The sequence below is a fragment of the Polypterus senegalus genome, chromosome 6, assembly GCF_016835505.1.
Source record: "Polypterus senegalus isolate Bchr_013 chromosome 6, ASM1683550v1, whole genome shotgun sequence".
NCBI classification, from domain to species: Eukaryota; Metazoa; Chordata; class Cladistia; order Polypteriformes; family Polypteridae; genus Polypterus; species Polypterus senegalus.
The window spans coordinates 136,518,514-136,536,541 of NC_053159.1; the positions used below are offsets into that span (position 1 = coordinate 136,518,514).

General features: G+C 40.0%; 2 protein-coding genes across 2 annotated transcripts in view; one reads left to right on the forward strand and one right to left on the reverse strand.

Annotated features, from left to right (window-relative positions):
- esyt3 (extended synaptotagmin-like protein 3) overlaps positions 1 to 6,819 on the forward strand; it is a 142,247-nt gene extending 135,428 nt beyond the window's left edge. Inside the window, exons 22-23 of the mRNA XM_039757289.1 lie at positions 1,407 to 1,456; positions 6,124 to 6,819. Of these exons, the coding sequence (XP_039613223.1) occupies positions 1,407 to 1,456; positions 6,124 to 6,151 (78 nt within the window). The 3' untranslated portion in view covers positions 6,152 to 6,819. The remainder of the gene's footprint in view (positions 1 to 1,406; positions 1,457 to 6,123) is intronic.
- A 3,448-nt stretch (positions 6,820 to 10,267) lies between these two features.
- Positions 10,268 to 18,028, reverse strand: part of cep70 (centrosomal protein 70) — a 28,058-nt gene continuing 20,297 nt past the window's right edge. The window contains exons 14-19 of the mRNA XM_039757290.1: positions 17,763 to 17,912; positions 16,795 to 16,953; positions 14,562 to 14,730; positions 10,743 to 10,857; positions 10,568 to 10,647; positions 10,268 to 10,419 (exon numbers count right to left, since the gene is read on the reverse strand). Of these exons, the coding sequence (XP_039613224.1) occupies positions 10,358 to 10,419; positions 10,568 to 10,647; positions 10,743 to 10,857; positions 14,562 to 14,730; positions 16,795 to 16,953; positions 17,763 to 17,912 (735 nt within the window). The 3' untranslated portion in view covers positions 10,268 to 10,357. The remainder of the gene's footprint in view (positions 10,420 to 10,567; positions 10,648 to 10,742; positions 10,858 to 14,561; positions 14,731 to 16,794; positions 16,954 to 17,762; positions 17,913 to 18,028) is intronic.

Sequence of the window (18,028 nt, forward strand, 5' to 3'; positions counted from 1 at the left end):
TAATCTTGTCTGTCATTGTGTCCTACTAATAATACAATAAAGGTCGTCAGAAAATACTGACGTGAAGATGCAGGCCCGGATGTTCACTGGCAGACTTCAGGCAGGCCTGTAGATGTGCCTTCTTGAGCAGGGGCACCATGCGGGCGCTGCAAGGTTTCAATCCTTTACGGCGTAGTGTGTTCCCAGTGGTGTTCTCGGGGACTGCGGTCCCAACTGCCTTCAGATCATTAACAAGCTCCTCCCGTGTAGTTTTGGGCCGATCCCTCACCTTTCTCATGATCATCCTCACCCCATGAGGCAAGATCTTGCATGGAGCTCCTAACCGAAGGCAATTGATGGTCATTTTATTTTTCTTCCATTTCTGAATAATCACACCAACAGCTGTCACCTTCTCACCAAGCTTCTTGCTGATGGTCTTGTAGCCCATTCCAGCCTTGTGCAGGTCTACAGCCTTGTCCCTGATGTTCTTTGACTGCTCCTTGGCCGGTCTTACCCACGGTGGTGGAGAGGCTGGAATGGAAGAAATTGATTCTGTGGACAGGTGTGCTGTACACATAACGAGTTGAGATCAAGAGTATCTGTGATTGATTGATTGATTGATTGATTGATTGATTGATTGTAACCTGTATTCCACATGGGCATACAGTCAATCTGTGGCAGCCAGAATTCTGGCTGGGTTGTAGGGGGTCAAATACGCATTTCTCTCAATGACATGGAAATCAGTTTGTAACTTTTACGTAATGTGTTTTTTCTGGATTTTGGTTGATAGTCCGTCTCTCTCCATTAAAATGAAACTACCACAAAAATTAGAGACGTTAACTTCTTTGTAAGTGAGCAAACTTGCAAATTCAGCAGGGGGATCAAATACTTATTTCCCCCACTGTATATAATGTTTGATTGTATTATTCTCATTCATGTTTTGTGCTTTATTCATACTTACAATCTATGGAAAGCACTTTGAGGTTGTGGTAGGAGGCAGGAGCTGCTAAGGAGGCGACGGCCATGAAGTGCAGCCACTTGCATATAAAGGAGAACTTTAGGCAGCTTAATGAGGTGCACTCGGGACCAAAGACCTCTGCAGTGAACTCGCACAAGTCTGGGAAGTCATACGGCCGCTTCAGTCGGATTATAACAGCAGATTTTAAGGCTGTTTGTGAAGCTGTGTATGAAACTTAAGAGGCATTGATACATGATAACTGATGTAATGTGAGAAGTAATTTCAGTAATTCACAGGAAAACTGGGGAGAGTAAAAGTGAAGCGCATGCAGTAGTTGGAGGTGAACAAAGGTGGTTGGCTCCTCTTAATATAAAGCAGTTGTGTATACAAACAATCTCAAATACTACAGCTGTGTTTAAAATATCATTCACATTTTACAGTTTGTTTAATACTTTATATTGCCCTTTAGGTGGAGATTGATCTTTCCAAAGAAGACTTAATTAAAGGATTCACACAATGGTCAGTACTGGGTTTGTTATATCTGTTCACTTTCTGAAAATGCTTCTTCTAATTCACAGTTGCTTCACGTCCAGAGCCACCCTGGCACCAAATGCTAGGAAGCTCCCGAATGAAGCATCCATTGTACCTCAGCATCTCATTCACACACCCACAATCCGCCATTCTAGGCCACCGTATACACATCTGTATGTCAGTGGAATGTCGTGAGGGTAGCTGGGAGTCCACACACAGGTGGGTAGAACATGCAAACCCCCCACAGACTGTGAGTGGGCTAGAATCCAGTGCCAGCCTCCTGAAGGTGAGAGAAAGCAACAGCAGCACCGTACTGCCCCATCTCCACTTTCGAGGCATATTAAATTATGAAATCTGACTGTAAATCTGCGGTGGGCTGGCGCCCTGCCCAGGGTTTGTTTCCTCCCATGCGCCCTGTGGTGGCTGGGATTGGCTCCAGCAGACCCCCAGTGACCCTGTAGTTGGGATATAGCGGGTTGGATGATGGATGGATGGATTACGCAGTTAAAATAGTCCGTGTTAGTACACTGGATGTTCCTGTCTAGGATTTTAACTCTTTGAGGGCTAAATATGTTTTCTGTTTTCTGAAAAGCACACAATGCACTGGTTTCACAAATAAATCAACATAAAACGCCCATTGCTACGTGCTGGGGCTGCTGTTGGTGCATGTTTGACATCACTGGCGGCAGTGGCTGCGCCTCTATGGCCAGCAGGAATGCATAGTTACTAAGTTTAACAACCAGCAACAGACAACAAAGATTGAAGACATCCTTTTGACTTTCTACAACTGCAAACCTGGACCAGTGTTTAAAGTGCAGTGAAAAGCACTCATCGGACCACCGTACTTTTTCCCAATGTTCAGGTCTATGCAGCCTACACCAGGTTCTACATCTTCTTGAATTAGTTTCTAAAGAGCAGTCCAGCTCTGTGCATTTCACAAAATACAGTTGTTGTTGAAAGTTGACAATCAAATTCTGTGGTCACTTGTGAGGTCGCACCCTTTTGTCGTTCATCAACTGCCCTCTGAAGTGTCTGCCCCTCGGTGTCACTGATCTTCAACTTGCGACCACCGTTTCTTTTCACATTTTATCCACGTTTGGTCAAGTGTGTGCTCATTACTTTTGTGATGGCACATTTCAAACAATAGCTGTTGTGACCAGCAGTTTGTGAGCGACTGCTTGGCCTCTTTGGAACGGTTAGTTGCCTCACGATGCTTTGGAAGCACATACAGTGTTGTTGGACCTCTTTGTAGGAGGCAACTAACCCAATATGGGCCTCCTTTGCAGTTACAGTTGTGCTTGAAAGTTTGTGAACCCTTTAGAATTTTCTATATTTCTGCATAAATATGACCTAAAACTTCATCAGATTTTCACTCAAGTCCTAAAAGCAGATAAAGAGAAACCAGTTAAACAAATGAGACTAAAATATTATACTTGGTCATTTATTTATTGATGAAAATGATCGAATATTACATATTTGTGAGTGGCAAAAGTATGTGAACCTCTAGGATTAGCAGTTACTGTAGTTTGAAGGTGAAATTCGAGTCAGGTGTTTTCAATCAATGGGATGACAATCAGGTGTGAGTGGGCACCCTGTGTTATTTAAAGAACAGGGATCTATCAAAGTCTGCTCTTCACAGCACATGTTTGTGGAAGTGTGTCATGGCATGAACAAAGGAGATTTCTGAGGACCTCAGAAAAAGAGTTGTTGATGCTCATCAGGCTGGAAAAGGTTAAAAAACCATCTCTAAAGAGTTTGGACTCCACCAATCCACAGTCAGACAGATTGTGTACAAATGGAGGAAATTCAAGACCATTGTTACCCTCCCCAGGAGTGGTCGACCAACAAAGATCACTCCAAGAGCAAGGCATGTAATAGTCAGTGAGGTCACAAAGGACCCCAGGGTAACTTCTAAGCAACTGAAGGCCTCACTCACACTAGCTAATGTTCATGTTCATGAGTCCACCATCAGACGAACACTGAACAACAATGGTGTGCATGGCAGGGTTGCAAAGAGAAAGCCACTGCTGTCCAAAAAAAACATTGCTGCTCGTCTGCAGTTTGCTAAAGATCATGTGGACAAACCAGAAGGCTATTGGAAGAATGTTTTGTGGACGGATGAGACCAAAATAGAGTTTTTTGGTTTAAATGAAAAACGTTATGTTTGGAGAAAGGAAAACACAGCATTCTAGCATAAGAACCTTATCCCATCTGTGAAACATGGTGGTGGTAGTGTCATGGTTTGGGTCTGTTTTGCTGCATCTGGGCCAGGACGGCTTGCCTTCATTGATGGAACAAATAATTCTGAATGATATCAGAGAATTCTAAAGGAAAATGTCAGGACATCTGTCCATGAACTGAATCTCAAGAGAAGGTGGGTCATGCAGTAAGACAACGACCCTAAGCACACATGTCGTTCTACCAAAGAATATTTAAAAAAGAATAAAGTTAATGTTTTGAAATGGCCAACTCAAAGCCCTGACCTTAATCCAATCGAAATGTTGTGGAAGAACCTGAAGTGAGCAGTTAATGTGAGGAGACCCACCAACATCCCAGAGATGAAGCTGTTCTGTACAGAGGAATGGGCTAAAGTTCCTCCAAGCCGGTGTGCAGGAATGATCACAAGTTACCGAAACGTTTAGTTGCAGTTATTGCTGCAAAGGGGGGTCACATCAGATACTGAAAGCAAAGGTTCACATACGTTTGCCACTCACAAATATGTAATAGTCAATAATTTTCCTCAATAAATAAATGACCAAGTATATTTTTGTCTCATTTGTTTAACTGGTTTCTCTTTATCTACTTTTAGGACTTGAGTGAAAATCTGATGATGTTTTAGGTCATATTTATGAAGAAATATAGAAAATTCTAAAGGGTTCACAAACTTTCAAGCACAGCTACGCCTGTACTTGTGATTTTATTACTTTAACAATAAACTCCTTTATGCGGTGTGTCTCTGATTTTTGTTGAGCCCTGCATTAATGGAGTGTGGGTTTATATGCCAGTGCAACAAGACCCAAAATTTGTGTCCAGCTCCCTTAAAACTTGATTTTGACCTTGTGGCATGTCACACTTTAATTAATAAAGATACTGCACAGAATATACTGTGGGACGGCCTTTAATTAATCCCATTTTGTTCTGGTAGAGCACATTTGGAGTTTGCGTCTCTCTTTCAGGTATTGTACAGTATATACATATTTAATACAAGTCACAGCCTTCGTCCACACACAACTTTGAATCACAGGCGCTAACAGAGACGTCTTACGCACAATCAAAAGCTTTGCCGACAACCGCGGACATGAACTCCTCGATTGAACGCTCTATCCGCCCGCATGCAGCGGAGTGAAGCACTGAAGAGCCAAATAAGCTGGCAGCACCTGGCATGACGTCTGATCTTGTTACCTTTAAGATGTCCGGTTACACGACAAGGAGTCACAGGGGATGACAAGTTTAAAAAAAAAAAAAAAAGAGAAGAAAAAAATTCTTAAAAACTAGTAATTACAAAGATTAAAAACAGAGGGAACACAAATTCTGTAAAGGGCTGCTGCCCGCACAGTGCCCAAAACTGTACAGTCAGTGTAATCGAATCTGTAACAGCAGCACAACAGGGAGGGGTAGGGGGCCTGCAAGGCACTATATGTGGCCGCATTATTCAACACTGTAAAGTGACATATTCAATGTCCTTCGTCTGGGTGAGGTCTGTGCTGGTGATAAGCTAACAGACTCTGCAGAGTTAATCCAACTTCCTTTGCCAACATCTGTAGGGGGAATTCCTAGGTGTCGCCATTTCTGAGACCTCCAGAAACTACCACAACTGGCTCATCTTGATCCAGGGCACCAAAGGCCGCATGTTGACATTCCTCCTGTATTGACGAGCCCCTCACTCAATCAGGCTTGTGTATTCGTTTATCTCTTCTTTTCAGTTCCCACATAGGGTGTGGTGAAGGTGGAGTAACAGAATGACTTGGTGGGCATATCAGGAGCTTTATCAGAGGACTGGACTCTCCGGTGGCACAGCACCCAGCAGCTTTGTTGGGGTAGAACAGAATGCACTAGATCTGGTTTTCTTGTGATTGAGCCAAACTCCATAGTTCTCCTGATCATTTTGGTAGCCTCCTTGGGTATGGGCAGAGTGCTGGCCGGGCAGTGAAGAAGCTCGGCCTTTGATTTAGTCTCATAGTATTAACTTAAGCTGCTCCTCTACTGGACCAGGAGTGAAAGTCCAGGGCAGACAGAAACTTGAAAGACTCTCTAAAACACCCCCACATTAAACTTTTCAACATCCATCCATCCAGTATCCAACCCGCTATATCCTAACACAGGGGTCTGCTGGAGCCAATCCCAGCCAGCGCAGGGCGCAAGGCAGGAACAAACCCCGGGCAGGGTGCCAGCCCACCGCAGGGCACACACACACTAGGGACAAATTAGGATCGCCAATGCACCTAACCTGCATGCCTTTGGACTGTGGGAGGAAACCCACACAGTCATGGGGAGAACATGCAAACTCCACGCAGGGAGGACCCAGGAAGCGAACCCTGGTCTCCTTACTGCGAGGCGGCAGCACTACCACTGCGCCACCATGCCTCCCACTTTTCAACATGTTTTGTATTATATAAAGTTTTGAAAGATTTTAAATAACAATTTCTGTTTTCCAGGTATGAACTCTCTTTGAATGGACTGTAGAGGATACAATGGAAAGAGAGATTTGGACTCGGGAGCCTCAAGCAACTTTGGCTTTAATGACCAGCGGGCGTCCTGTGGCATCGCTGCCTTCGATATGAAAAACAAACGCAGAACGGTTTCAGAATCTCCCCAGTGGTACATCACTATGAATGCCAATGTAAAGTTTCGAATGCCATCCTACTGTATGCACATGTGTGGTTGGTTTACCAATTGGGCAGAACGATGACTGTGGGCACTAGGACTTGAACATTTTGCATATCACTATCTCTTGTGCTCTGCATTTAACTGGGTATTTCCGGAACTTTTCAATTTAATACAAAGAAAAAGTATCTGTCAGTTCCACAGCTTGTAGATATTATTTCAAATTCTTAAACCTGAGCAAAATGACTGTGCAGGCATAAAGTGGAATTTGTCTTTTATATAAATATATTTTTTTAAAACAATGCCTCCACTGTATCTCTGCATGTATGAAATCTGGTGCCTAAACCATTCTAGATATTCAGAAAGGTAGGGATATAAACTGAATTGTTTTACGCTAAGATTTATTTAACAGAAGTAAACCTGCCATGATCGAGGCACAGGAAAATCTGCAAACAGCCATTCATAAGCACACATAAGCACAGCAGGAGACGGACATCAAATCAAATAAAGAGGACGCAGCGCTCTGATCTGTACGTTTGTTGGAACTTTTTTCAAATTTTTCCTGTATAAAGAATATTCCTTATTTTCTAACTGTATATAAACTGAATGTGTCTGAAATGTCATAATATATTATTTTAAAAATAAATGTATATAAAGGATTCCAATTCTCCACAATTTAATAAAATACTTCATAACTTTTGTTGGACATTAATATGTTATGGTTTAAAGAAAATGCTTAAATTAAAACAAAAATACATTGTTCTATTAAAATGAATTCTTTATATTTAAAATAGCTGATTGCCACTTTTAGCACTTTGTGTACAATCGAAGTTCGTGTGACATACCTGTGTGTGGTGTGGCTGCAGCCTGCGGTCCAGCAGCATGGTGGCCCCCTGTTGCCACTGCGAGTGTTCAGATCTCTTTGGCTCAAATGAATGCCCGCTTCTTCTCTCATCACTCTTCCTCTTCCTCCTTTGTCTGGACTTGCTAGCCGGGATTCCTTAAACTTGACAGCTGATATTTCACTGCACTGGCTACAAGAATGTAAGATTTGAACATTTACTCGTTCAGTTCATGCTAGTAATGCTCAGTCTCTGTTCTAACCTGTTCCAATGTCTTCTGCAGCAGAAACAAAGCAATGTTTGAACACGCCGATGGGACACTCGCTGTCTGTGTGAGGACAGCCTTTTGGGCAGAAGAAGCCTTCCTTTGAACCAGCATGTTAACTGTGTGCTACTGGAGTGGACTCTCAGGGTGGTACTAATGTGGTGAGCTTGAAATAATTCAACATGAGACAACTGAATGTTTTTTGTACGCAGACAACGGAAAAGTTAACATTAGAATATGCTGTTTGGCTCACACCTCTAATACTGTATTTTAAAAAGAAAAGAAAAGAAATCGATCAGTTCCATCCTATTACATCAGTAGTTAATACATTGCCAAGGTGTTCAAATAACATGTTTTTTTAAGATATCCATGGAGGCAGTTTATAAAGTGATGTGGCCATGGGGTTAACACTGGCGATGACCCATCTTGGCATCGTCTCTTTACTGGCTGGCATGTCCTCCTCTGGTTAATCTGGCCTGCTTCAATGTCACGAAGATGTGCAGATTATTCTGGTTATGTTATGTTGTTTTAGCCACTCCGAGCAGACCCTCTATGAGCAAATGTGCCATGCTGTGTCTTGCAACCCATTCAGGGACGCTTTCTGCCTTCCTCTGCATTTTACCCCAGTGGACAGCCAGAACTAGATCTGGAGCTTTTTAAAATTCTCCGATTAATCCTTTAGTAGTATTGGTATCCCCAAACATAACTGTATAGTTTGTTAAAGATGACCATTATCTTGAAGCTATACATTCAAACATAAACCTGCATTTAAAAAAAAAAAAAAAATTATATATATATATATATATATATATATATATATATATATACATATACATATACATATACACATCCATTTTTAAAGATTCATTTTGCAGACAAGTGTATGTACAGGTTGGCAGCTGTGTGCCAGGAGTCTTTAATTATGATGTACCTTTACATATTCTAGCTATTAGACGGCAGCTTTGATTTCAGCAAAGTGACAAAATTTGTAACAAATGCTAATGCTTGTGTGCAATTGTAAAAAAAAAAAATCTACTACTACTAATAATAATAAAATATTGAAACTGTGAGAGTATGATTCCAAAAGGCCTCCATTAGGAGTAATGGAATTCTCCTGCAGATTTTATTTTTTTTCTCCGGCCGTCTGGAGTTTTTTTTTTTGTTTTTTCTGTCCTCCCAGGCCATTGGACCTTACTCTTATTCTATGTTAATTAATGTTGACTTATTTTATTTTCTTACTGTGTCTCTTATTTTTCTATTCTTCCTTATGTTAAGCACTTTGAGCTACATTTTTTGTATGAAAATGTGCTATATAAATAAATGTTGTTGTTGTTGTAGTCCTGGTAAATGAAAGCTTTCTGTATGTATGCAATAGTTTAAATAAGAAAACAACTGCTAATCAAAAGCTTATGACCCGATGCATTCTGGAAATTAAAAAAAAAATAAAAAATCAGGTAGTGACCACCTTGGCAAAGTGGCCTGTGGTTATGTGTTTATAACAGCAAAGTGAGCACAAAACCAAGTGCCATGGCGGCAAGAAAAACAAGAGCAGCAACCTCTTCCAAGTGTCAAGCAAATTGCAGAGGCTGAATCCATGCCAAAGAACACCAGAAGAAGAGCAGAGCCATCAGCTGAGCATCAAGTGTGGAATAAAGAATGTCAAAAACAAAAATGTATGCCAACTGTCAGTTTTTTTTTACTGTTATCTGTATCTTGTGGGGTCACACTACCTCTTCTCATAAATATGCCAAGATGATGAGCCACACTGACAAGCAAGAAGCAATCGTGGATACAGACCAATTGAGCAGCAGGCACACGTGATGGCTCATTGTCTTGCATGTCTAAGTCCAAGATACACAGTGCCAGATTTTTGATTTTGTATACTTTGTTAATCCCCGAGTGGAAATTGTCTTTTCACATGAGCTTTAGAGGTCAGAGTGCGGGGTCACAGCAATTGTACTTCGCCACGGGAGCAATTTTTCAGGTTAAGAGTCTTGCTCAAGGGCTCAGCAGAGTAGGATCCCTTTTGGCAGTAATGCAATTTGAACCAGCAACCTTCCAGATACCAGTGCAGATCAGCAGCCCTGAGAAAAGGATTGCACAGCAATAATCGAAAAGATCATCAATTAGTTGAAACTGGTGACCCTATGAAAGCTTTGCTTTTACAGGCTTAAATGAATCTTTTTTTTGAAGACCACTACTTAGCAAAGTTACATCAGTGATGCTGCGGTGGGGCTGGCGCTCTGCCCAGGGTTTGTTTCCTGCCTTGCGCCCTGTGTTGGCTCCAGCAGACCCCCGTGACCCTGTAGTTAGGATATAGCGGGTTGGATAATGGATGGACGGACAGACATCAGTGATGTGATCAGTGTCAAGCTGTATTGTTTTCCCACGTTCAAAACAAAATAATATCCTTCCAAAAATAGAAAGAACTGAAAGAAGTAACTATTTGGAAAAGATAAAAGTCCGAACAGCTCTTCATCTTTTACTTTGGGCCTGTGGCTCTCTCTGCGGGTTTCATTAGCTTTTCTGTATTTCATTTTGTAAACAGACAGTTGCGTGTCTAACGTTTGGGTCATTTTGTCAGCGTTTGGTTCACGTTAACATTTCTGTTAAGGCCCATTTGGGCAGCCCTGCCTCAAGTCTTTACAGAGGATTTTAAGAGGATATGTAATCAGGAAAGACTCGGAAATGAAAGCAAGTAGTCAACTGGAAGATGTGGATGGCAGCTGTTTAAAATGCACTTAGATAAAGTTGAGTCTGTAACTAATTTACTTAGAGTCTGACAGTACCACGAAAGAGAGTATCCTTACCAAAATACATATTAGAATTGAAATGATAGACACAAGTGAAAATCAAAAAAAATAAAAATGTATTTAGTCAATTTATTTAAAAAAATAGTTTTTGTTGCAGGGTTTGAGTTGATTACAAATATTACAAGAAAAAAAAAATCTTCAGTTTTTATTCTGTTAGGCGCTTTAGGGACATAACTGTTGGCAGAATATCATCCAGGTGATGAACTCCTGTAAAAGGGAAAAAGGTTCATATCCTTAATTATTAAAGACTTGATAAGCCATCTTTTTTGTAATACCTTAAAGACAACAAACAAATGTATACTATTAAAAGCCACTCAATAACAACTATTATTTTTTTTTATTTTTTTTTTTTTACCTAGTACGTGTAGCAGTTCTTGGATTAGGTCATGAAATGCTGGGAAAAATTCTTCATGTTCTTCTAACTTTCTGATAATACTGAAACATAATTTGGTATCAAATAAATAAAGAGCATACGTCAAGCACGGTCGAGTTACGCTCCACGTGAAGCGCCAGGAGAGTCATTTCCATACCTCTCGATGTCCAGCGTGCCCAGAAGTTGCTGTACTTGATGCACAGTTCTGTCGCTGAGTAAGCAGCACAGCTTCTCGACTAAATGCACCAACGTGCTTGGAGAAGCAGAATCATCTGTGTGAGAAACCGTTTATAAGCATCCAGACACTGGTAGGCCATCATATATCGATTTTAAAAAAAACAAAATGTCACATAATACACAAACACAAGCTATACATGACATTTGAAGTAAAAATGTGAGAAAAGTTAGATTTGCAAATAAAGAAGCCCACTATTTTGAAATTGTACAGTAGCTTTAAAAAACAACTTCTACAACTTAGCGTAAATGTAGCTGATGTTAATGTGGGACATGTTGGCGCCGCTTCACAGATCCAGTGTCCTGCATTTGAATTCCAGATCTGCTCATTTTCTGTACGCAGTTCACACCTTCTCTGTATTGGTTTTCCTCTTTAAGGTGGCTTGTGTGCATCTGTGCCCTGCCTGTTCTCTGCCCGGCCTCCAAAGGTGCCAGGATAGGCTTGGATCTGTCGGTGTGGTTTTTGGATGTTCTACTCATGTCTGCTTTGCTGAATCTTCCTCCAACAGCAAAACCACATGCATCTTTTGGTCTTATGTGCCAGTGTGGCGTGTGTGCTGCTGCTGCTAGCAGGTTAGCCTCTGGCTCCTTTGACTGGTTCAGAAGATGAATGAACGATCAGAAATGAAGGCACCCCACAGGTCCGGGATTTGGTCACATGCATGTCGCTGGTAATTTTGTTGATAAAAACTAAAACGGAAAATACTCAAGACATTTTTTTCTGTGACAAAAACTGACTAAAAATGCACCATTAATGACAAATACTTTTAAAATCATAGCTGATGAAAACTACCGTATATATTCGGTCCTGAAACCCAACAAATTGATCATAAAATCAGACCCCGGCTTGTACACCCGTTCAAAAATACGACACTTAGATTTTTTTTTTTCATTTTAACATCTTCTTGCCTCCTCCAATCTCGCACAGTTTCTCAGACACATCGAATTTTTCTGTGGCAGCTAAGTTATCAATTTCTTTCGCCACTTTTAACGACTTTTAATTTAAGACCAGCTTCATATGTTCTTCTGATCGAACGCTCCATCGTAGATAAGGGATGCTCTTACAATAAAGGTGTATGAGGGTGTGAGATAAAAAAAAAAAAATACACAACAGTGCAATCGGCGCTTCAGACTAGTTTGGGTATTACTGTCTGGTCACATAGGCACAATACATAGAAAAAAAGGCAGCGTGCCCCGTGGTTACGCTCTCAGGTGGGCATTAGCATATCGCCAGCAAACCCAGCAAATCCAAGAATGGCAATCACTTTCTGTTCCCTCCGATCTTTGGAGGGATGAAAAATCATGAAGGGTGGGAGTGTCCTGGGAAAGTTTTCATTTAATTAAATAAATATATTTGTACTAAAATTAACAAATTTATTAAAACTAAAATTGAAATTTAATTGTTATATCATTTAAGTCCAAAATGTTGTACTCATAAGTAAAACAAATATCGGAGTGCAAAGGTTTAAATGAAGTAAATTGGAAACAAAAAATTCATAAAATGGTAAATTCAAAATAGTTAATCAAAAATTTCCTTATAAACAACATTTTTGGTAAAGATGGTTTCCTGTCCTTGAATCAGCTCCACTATCTCCCTGGTATGGAGTAGTTAAAACCTTCACTTTAAAGTCACGCAAACGCCGGACTCTTGAAAAGGCAACATAAAGTTGTCCATGACCAAATACAGGCTGAGATAGGTAAATCCCTACTTTGTCCAGGATTTGTTGATCGTCATGGCAAATGGAGCCTTAATGGGAAATTGGCGTCGTTTAAGGTTAAGGGTTAAGATTAAGGTAATTCCAGGTCAGAACTTGTAAGGTCAATTCTGGGAATCAAAACAGTATTGTCAGTATGGGATCCCGTAAGCACTTGTGCCTCAGTAAGATTTTCTCTCATGCTGTTCACAACCAACCGTGTACCACTGCATAACCCTTGTTTAGTATTAAGGTTTCTAAGAGCATGACTATTGTACCTGCTTTAAGGTTAAGATTGTGTTGTGGTAACCCGGCCAGGTTAATAGTGTTTAAATATTCTAATGGGAAATTAAGATGCTCAGTTTCGTCTTCTGTATCAACACTGTCAGTACTTAGAAAGACTCGGGTTTCTCCTGGAAGCAATCCAATCACTTGGTTATTTATCTGGTCAACGTCAATATTCTTTGGACATAATATAGGTTGTGTTGTTTGGGCGCCACCTACTGACTCTGGGAAGCCAGTGGGTTTGACTCTGGGGCGCTGAAGCACTGTGCACTTTTGGCGCCACCTAGTTCCAATGAGCAATGTGAAGCTTTTTACACATCTCTGTCGAACATGACACAGTCAGCCAACAAATACTAAGCATGAATACAGTGGTTCAGTTTTAAAAACTTGTATGCACACTTTTAATTGGATAACACTAGTTTGGGAGCCATCAGGAAATCATCACATCAGCCAGAGTCTCGCTCCATTATGTTTGCCAATGTGATTTTCGGGTGAAAAAAAGCAGTCAGACATATGGACCAACTTTAATTACAGCGCTGACGAAAATAAATTCCTGTATAAGCCTTGTAGAATGAAGCTTACAGGTAAGAACATCCATATACATATACGGGCACAGTGGCAGTGACGACAACAGTCGTAGCAATTAAACGTCAAGTTTCAAGCGAAGTGGCTATTTGGCTTGTCTACATCACAAATGAAGTCCAGCTGCTCCATTTGTTAATACTAACTTAAAATGTATTTAGGATTTCATATCCCAATTAATATTATATGTACATGTACAGTACGGCAAAACAGCATTGCTTCACTGCTGAATACAAATATGCAAACACTAAATTTGTGTTTTTCGTTTGGTTTTTCAAGGCAAACTAACGTTTATTAGCATAACCCCTAAAATGTGAAAAATGTAGTAAAAGTACTTATGTTATATACACTTATTTTGGTAAAATCTTATAGCAGCATAACTAAGGTGTGTTGAGGGCCAGAAAACTGTGATGACAGACCAGAGCTGCCATTATCTGACCAAGAGCTTTTAGAGTAAATCCTTTCTACACCTACTTTAATGTTCAATCATCACTACTTGTGGCTGGGCTCCTGTTAGCATAATAGTTTAGAGGTACAGTATATTCTGCGCAGATTCATGGGTGAAACAAGATATCCATCCGATTTTGACTGTTTGCCTAATTTACTTTTTACTTTTAGTTGACTAAAACTGATTTACTTTTTCTCAACTAAAATTAATTTACTTTTTTGACTAAAAAGTAACAATATTTAAATGACTAAAATTTGACTAACACTAAAATGCAATTTAGTGAGAAGACTAAGACTACCACTAAATCAAAATGTACTGTTAAAATTAACACTGATGCATGTCCTCCCCGTCTGTGCAGATTTAGTTTGGGTAACCGAGTTTCCTCCATCATCCCAAAAGAAGTGTGTGTTGGGTAACTGGCGATTCATTTGTTTGTTATGGGCTATAAAAGGCCTTAAGCCCTACCCAGTGTTGGCCCCCATGAACAATTAATAGAAAAAAGTAGCTGTGTAAACAGAAGATCAACTATAAATGACAGCAGTGCATTCTCACTATATAATAATAATAATAATAATAAGCTATAGAAAATGTCTTAGTACAGTTATATAAAGCTGGCAAGCTACATAAAACACACACACTTGGGTCTTGCATACTCCTGTCAAATTCTTGGCGTTTTTAACCTGTTCAGCATTCCTGTCAAGTGGCCAAGTGGCAGGTTTAATGTTATCCTTACCCAAGTCAAAAAGCTCTTGTAGATTTCTCATTGTATTTGTCATCTCTCCCAGCTTTGTGTATACTTCATTCATTCTGGGATAAACACCGCTGATAGATTTCACATCAAACAGTTTCTGAAAATGGGAAACAATTGCTAGAAGAGTTGGTTGAGAAGGCTTTCCAATGACCTGTAAAGACATTTTTGGAAATACGAGTTTTACATGATTGGACATACTGTGGAACTACAAAGGGAAGAAATAAGATCATAACCATTTTAACTTGATGCATCTTATTCGGTTAAGAGGACATGCAGGTATAAAGCTGTTGACTGAAAAACACCCACCCAGACAACTAGCAAGTGTGCACAATGTGAGCTTCACAGCCGCTACAGGCTGGACGTTTTCTTCTGTGTGTCATACTAATTTTGTCTTTCTATCATCCTTCATTTATTATAAATTCTAGCAAATGTAAAGAAGGAATTTCTTTCAATGACATCAAAGTCTCTAAATATAGATATATAATATTGTGGCGGACTGCCGGGATGCCCCTGTAATGGAAGGACCAGGGGAGAGGGCATATTTAGGCCAATACTTCCCCTGGAACACTAGAGGGTAACCTCCCTGACTCGCAGCGGGGTCACGGGTTTGAAGTGTAGAACCTTAACCCTGCTGGGGCTTGTGGCCTCTGCCAAGGGGCACCAGGACAATTCCTGGGCTGCAACACTTCTGCCACACCCAGAAGTGCTGCCGGAAGAAGGTCTGGGAGCACTTCTGGATACCCTATAAAAGGGGCTGCCTCACTCCATTGGAGAGCCAGAGTCGGGTTGACGAAGCTTGCTGGGAACTAGTGGAGGCAGTAGAGAAAGGAGAGAAGGAAGGAAAGGACAGTGTATTCGTGTTGGTACTTTACTTTGTACTGTGGACTGTGAAAATAAAACTTGTGTTGTGTGGCAACTCGTTTCTCTGCGTGTCTGTGTTAGGTTAGGGTGGCTGTATGCGCCCTGGTGGTCCACAATATATTACAGCATTTACAGTAATATGTATGCAATGTAACAGCCATCGAAATTGCAACCAGAAGAGCCCAAAATTGTGTTTCTGAGCAGGTCTGGTGTACTCGGTATGACACCATGAAGAGCAGATATACAAGAGCGGAATTTGACATTTATAGAGTGAGAGAAGCCTGCTGATGTGAATTTGGCATACAGTGTGAATGACTGAGGTGACCGCCAGAGAGCTGTACTTGGCACAGACCTCTGAAAGTGGGCAGACTCATGGCATACTGTAGGTGTGATCTCCTGGATGGCAAAAAGAAAGTAAAGAAATAAATAGGAACATTCTCTGGTTTGAAGGGAGCTAATTCAGTAAATTTAAGGCCTCTGTGCTTTCCCACTTGCTGTAATTCTACAACAGCCAGGGAGACACCTTTTTTTTTTTTTAAATAAATAAATACATTAGTACATATCCATATAATCCATGGGTTGAATCAAAACATACCCATTTGCCAAAAAACAAACCTGACTTCAAGAATTTATTTCTTTTTAACTGAAACTTCCATTGTAGCTAACTTGATTTTTCTGTCCATTTATCTGGCGATTCATTTCTTCCCCTTTTCTTTAAAACTGGCCAATTTTTTTCAGCACACATTTGTGCATTGGCCTTCTGTGGGGTCCCGCATGAAGTTCCCCTTCAATAAAGTATTGTTTTAACAACTTTTTGTCCTAGGAAGCAGTGGTGGAGGAAAAAACTCTCAAACTTTGGTGTCTCTTATTAAAAGTACACTTTGCTTTCCATTTTTCTGATGAGTTTTCTGAAGATTTGAGTTTTGTATGTTACCTGTTATCTACTGTATTAGCATCCATCTCATCTCCTATGGCCAGAGGTCATCTTCCCTATCTAGTTATACATGGAGTACGGAACTGTCCTTAACAAAGTGCATGTGATTGTAAAATACTTGTGAAATGTCACTTCATGTGACAAGAACATTTTTAATTGTGCTGGAGTGCCGTAAAGAATAATTCCAAATTATTACAAACTGACAGATTTAAAAAAATTATTCAGAACTCTGCAAACATCCTCAGTCTGGCTGAACCTGAAGAATTCTGGTAATGGTAAATAAAACAAGTCCTGAACTGTGTGTTGGATTTTCAATATTTATTCAGTAACTTTTTAATTCGGCCTTAAAAAAGATAAATAAATAAATAAAAACACACCTTTGTAAAATCCAAAAAGTAATTGAAATTATCAATAACTTACATTTGAGTTTATTTCTTCTTCTTCAGTTACTTGTAACATCATTTCCACAGTATGCAGCAGTTCTTCAACCTTCACCCCATCATTTTCGTCAAATATTCTTTTGATTGAATCGTAGGGATCCAATCTAACCAGTAACTTTTGCAGTGCATGTTGCAGTTGCTATTAATATAAAACATGGTTACTGTATGTAGACAGAATGTCCTACAAATCACTTGGAACAAATCAAATTAATTTGGATGTTTATTTACAGACATTAATACCACATACTAAGGTCAGTGTCGCACTACAGGGCTCAACACAACATCTAGTCTGACAACATTTTAAATTGAACAACTGCAGATGCCAAATTTTTGATTGTATCAAATTATACTATTAGAAATCTTAGGGGTGACTGAATACATCATTCTCTCATAACTTTTCAGCACAGTTTCAAAATCTTCTATTGTGTGGCAAACGTACGGCCTGGTCACCTCATTTTGATAGCCAGTCAGTGGAGAGCAGATTGGAATAAATAAACCACCCTGTACGAAAGTAAACACAAAACAGAGAACAGACATCTGCGCTGGTGTCAAAGTTCAACAGCCCTCTCCTCTGCTTGCACAGTCCAAAACCCTTTGCTTTCCTTCTTTCCTTGAAGCTGAGCTTATTCTTCACAGTTTATGAGCATCGTATGCTTTGTACTTCTGGTTGAGTACTCACTGGCTGTTAACTCTCAGAGACACAAGAGTTAGGACTTGCAACTCACTATGAGAGAATCAAACTCATTTGAATTTCTTAACGTAATGTAAAGGAGTGCTGCCAGTGAAGATCGTAGCAAAGGTCATATAGTGTGATAAAAGTCTAACTGCAATACATATACACTATTTAAAATAATTATATTGCTTTATCAAAAGTAATTTTACAACTGTAAAGCACTATATATGGACCAAAGTTTTTTTTTTTCCTTCCTAAACGTTTACCATTATTACCTTCAAACCTGCCAGCTGCTCAGCCCAGAGTTCTATAGTTGGAAGGAGATCACCATAATCGGCATTCTCAACGGCCTGAAGATTGGACTCCTTCTGCGACTCAAATGAGACTCCATTCCTATATACAATGGCCTTAATCCCATTAAGCACCTAACAAAAAAAAAGAAAATGTTGAAAAACCTTTAAAACATTTGGCACCCAATAAAGAAAATATTCAAAAACCTTTAAAACATTTGTCTATACAGGTAATCCCCAGGTTACGGACA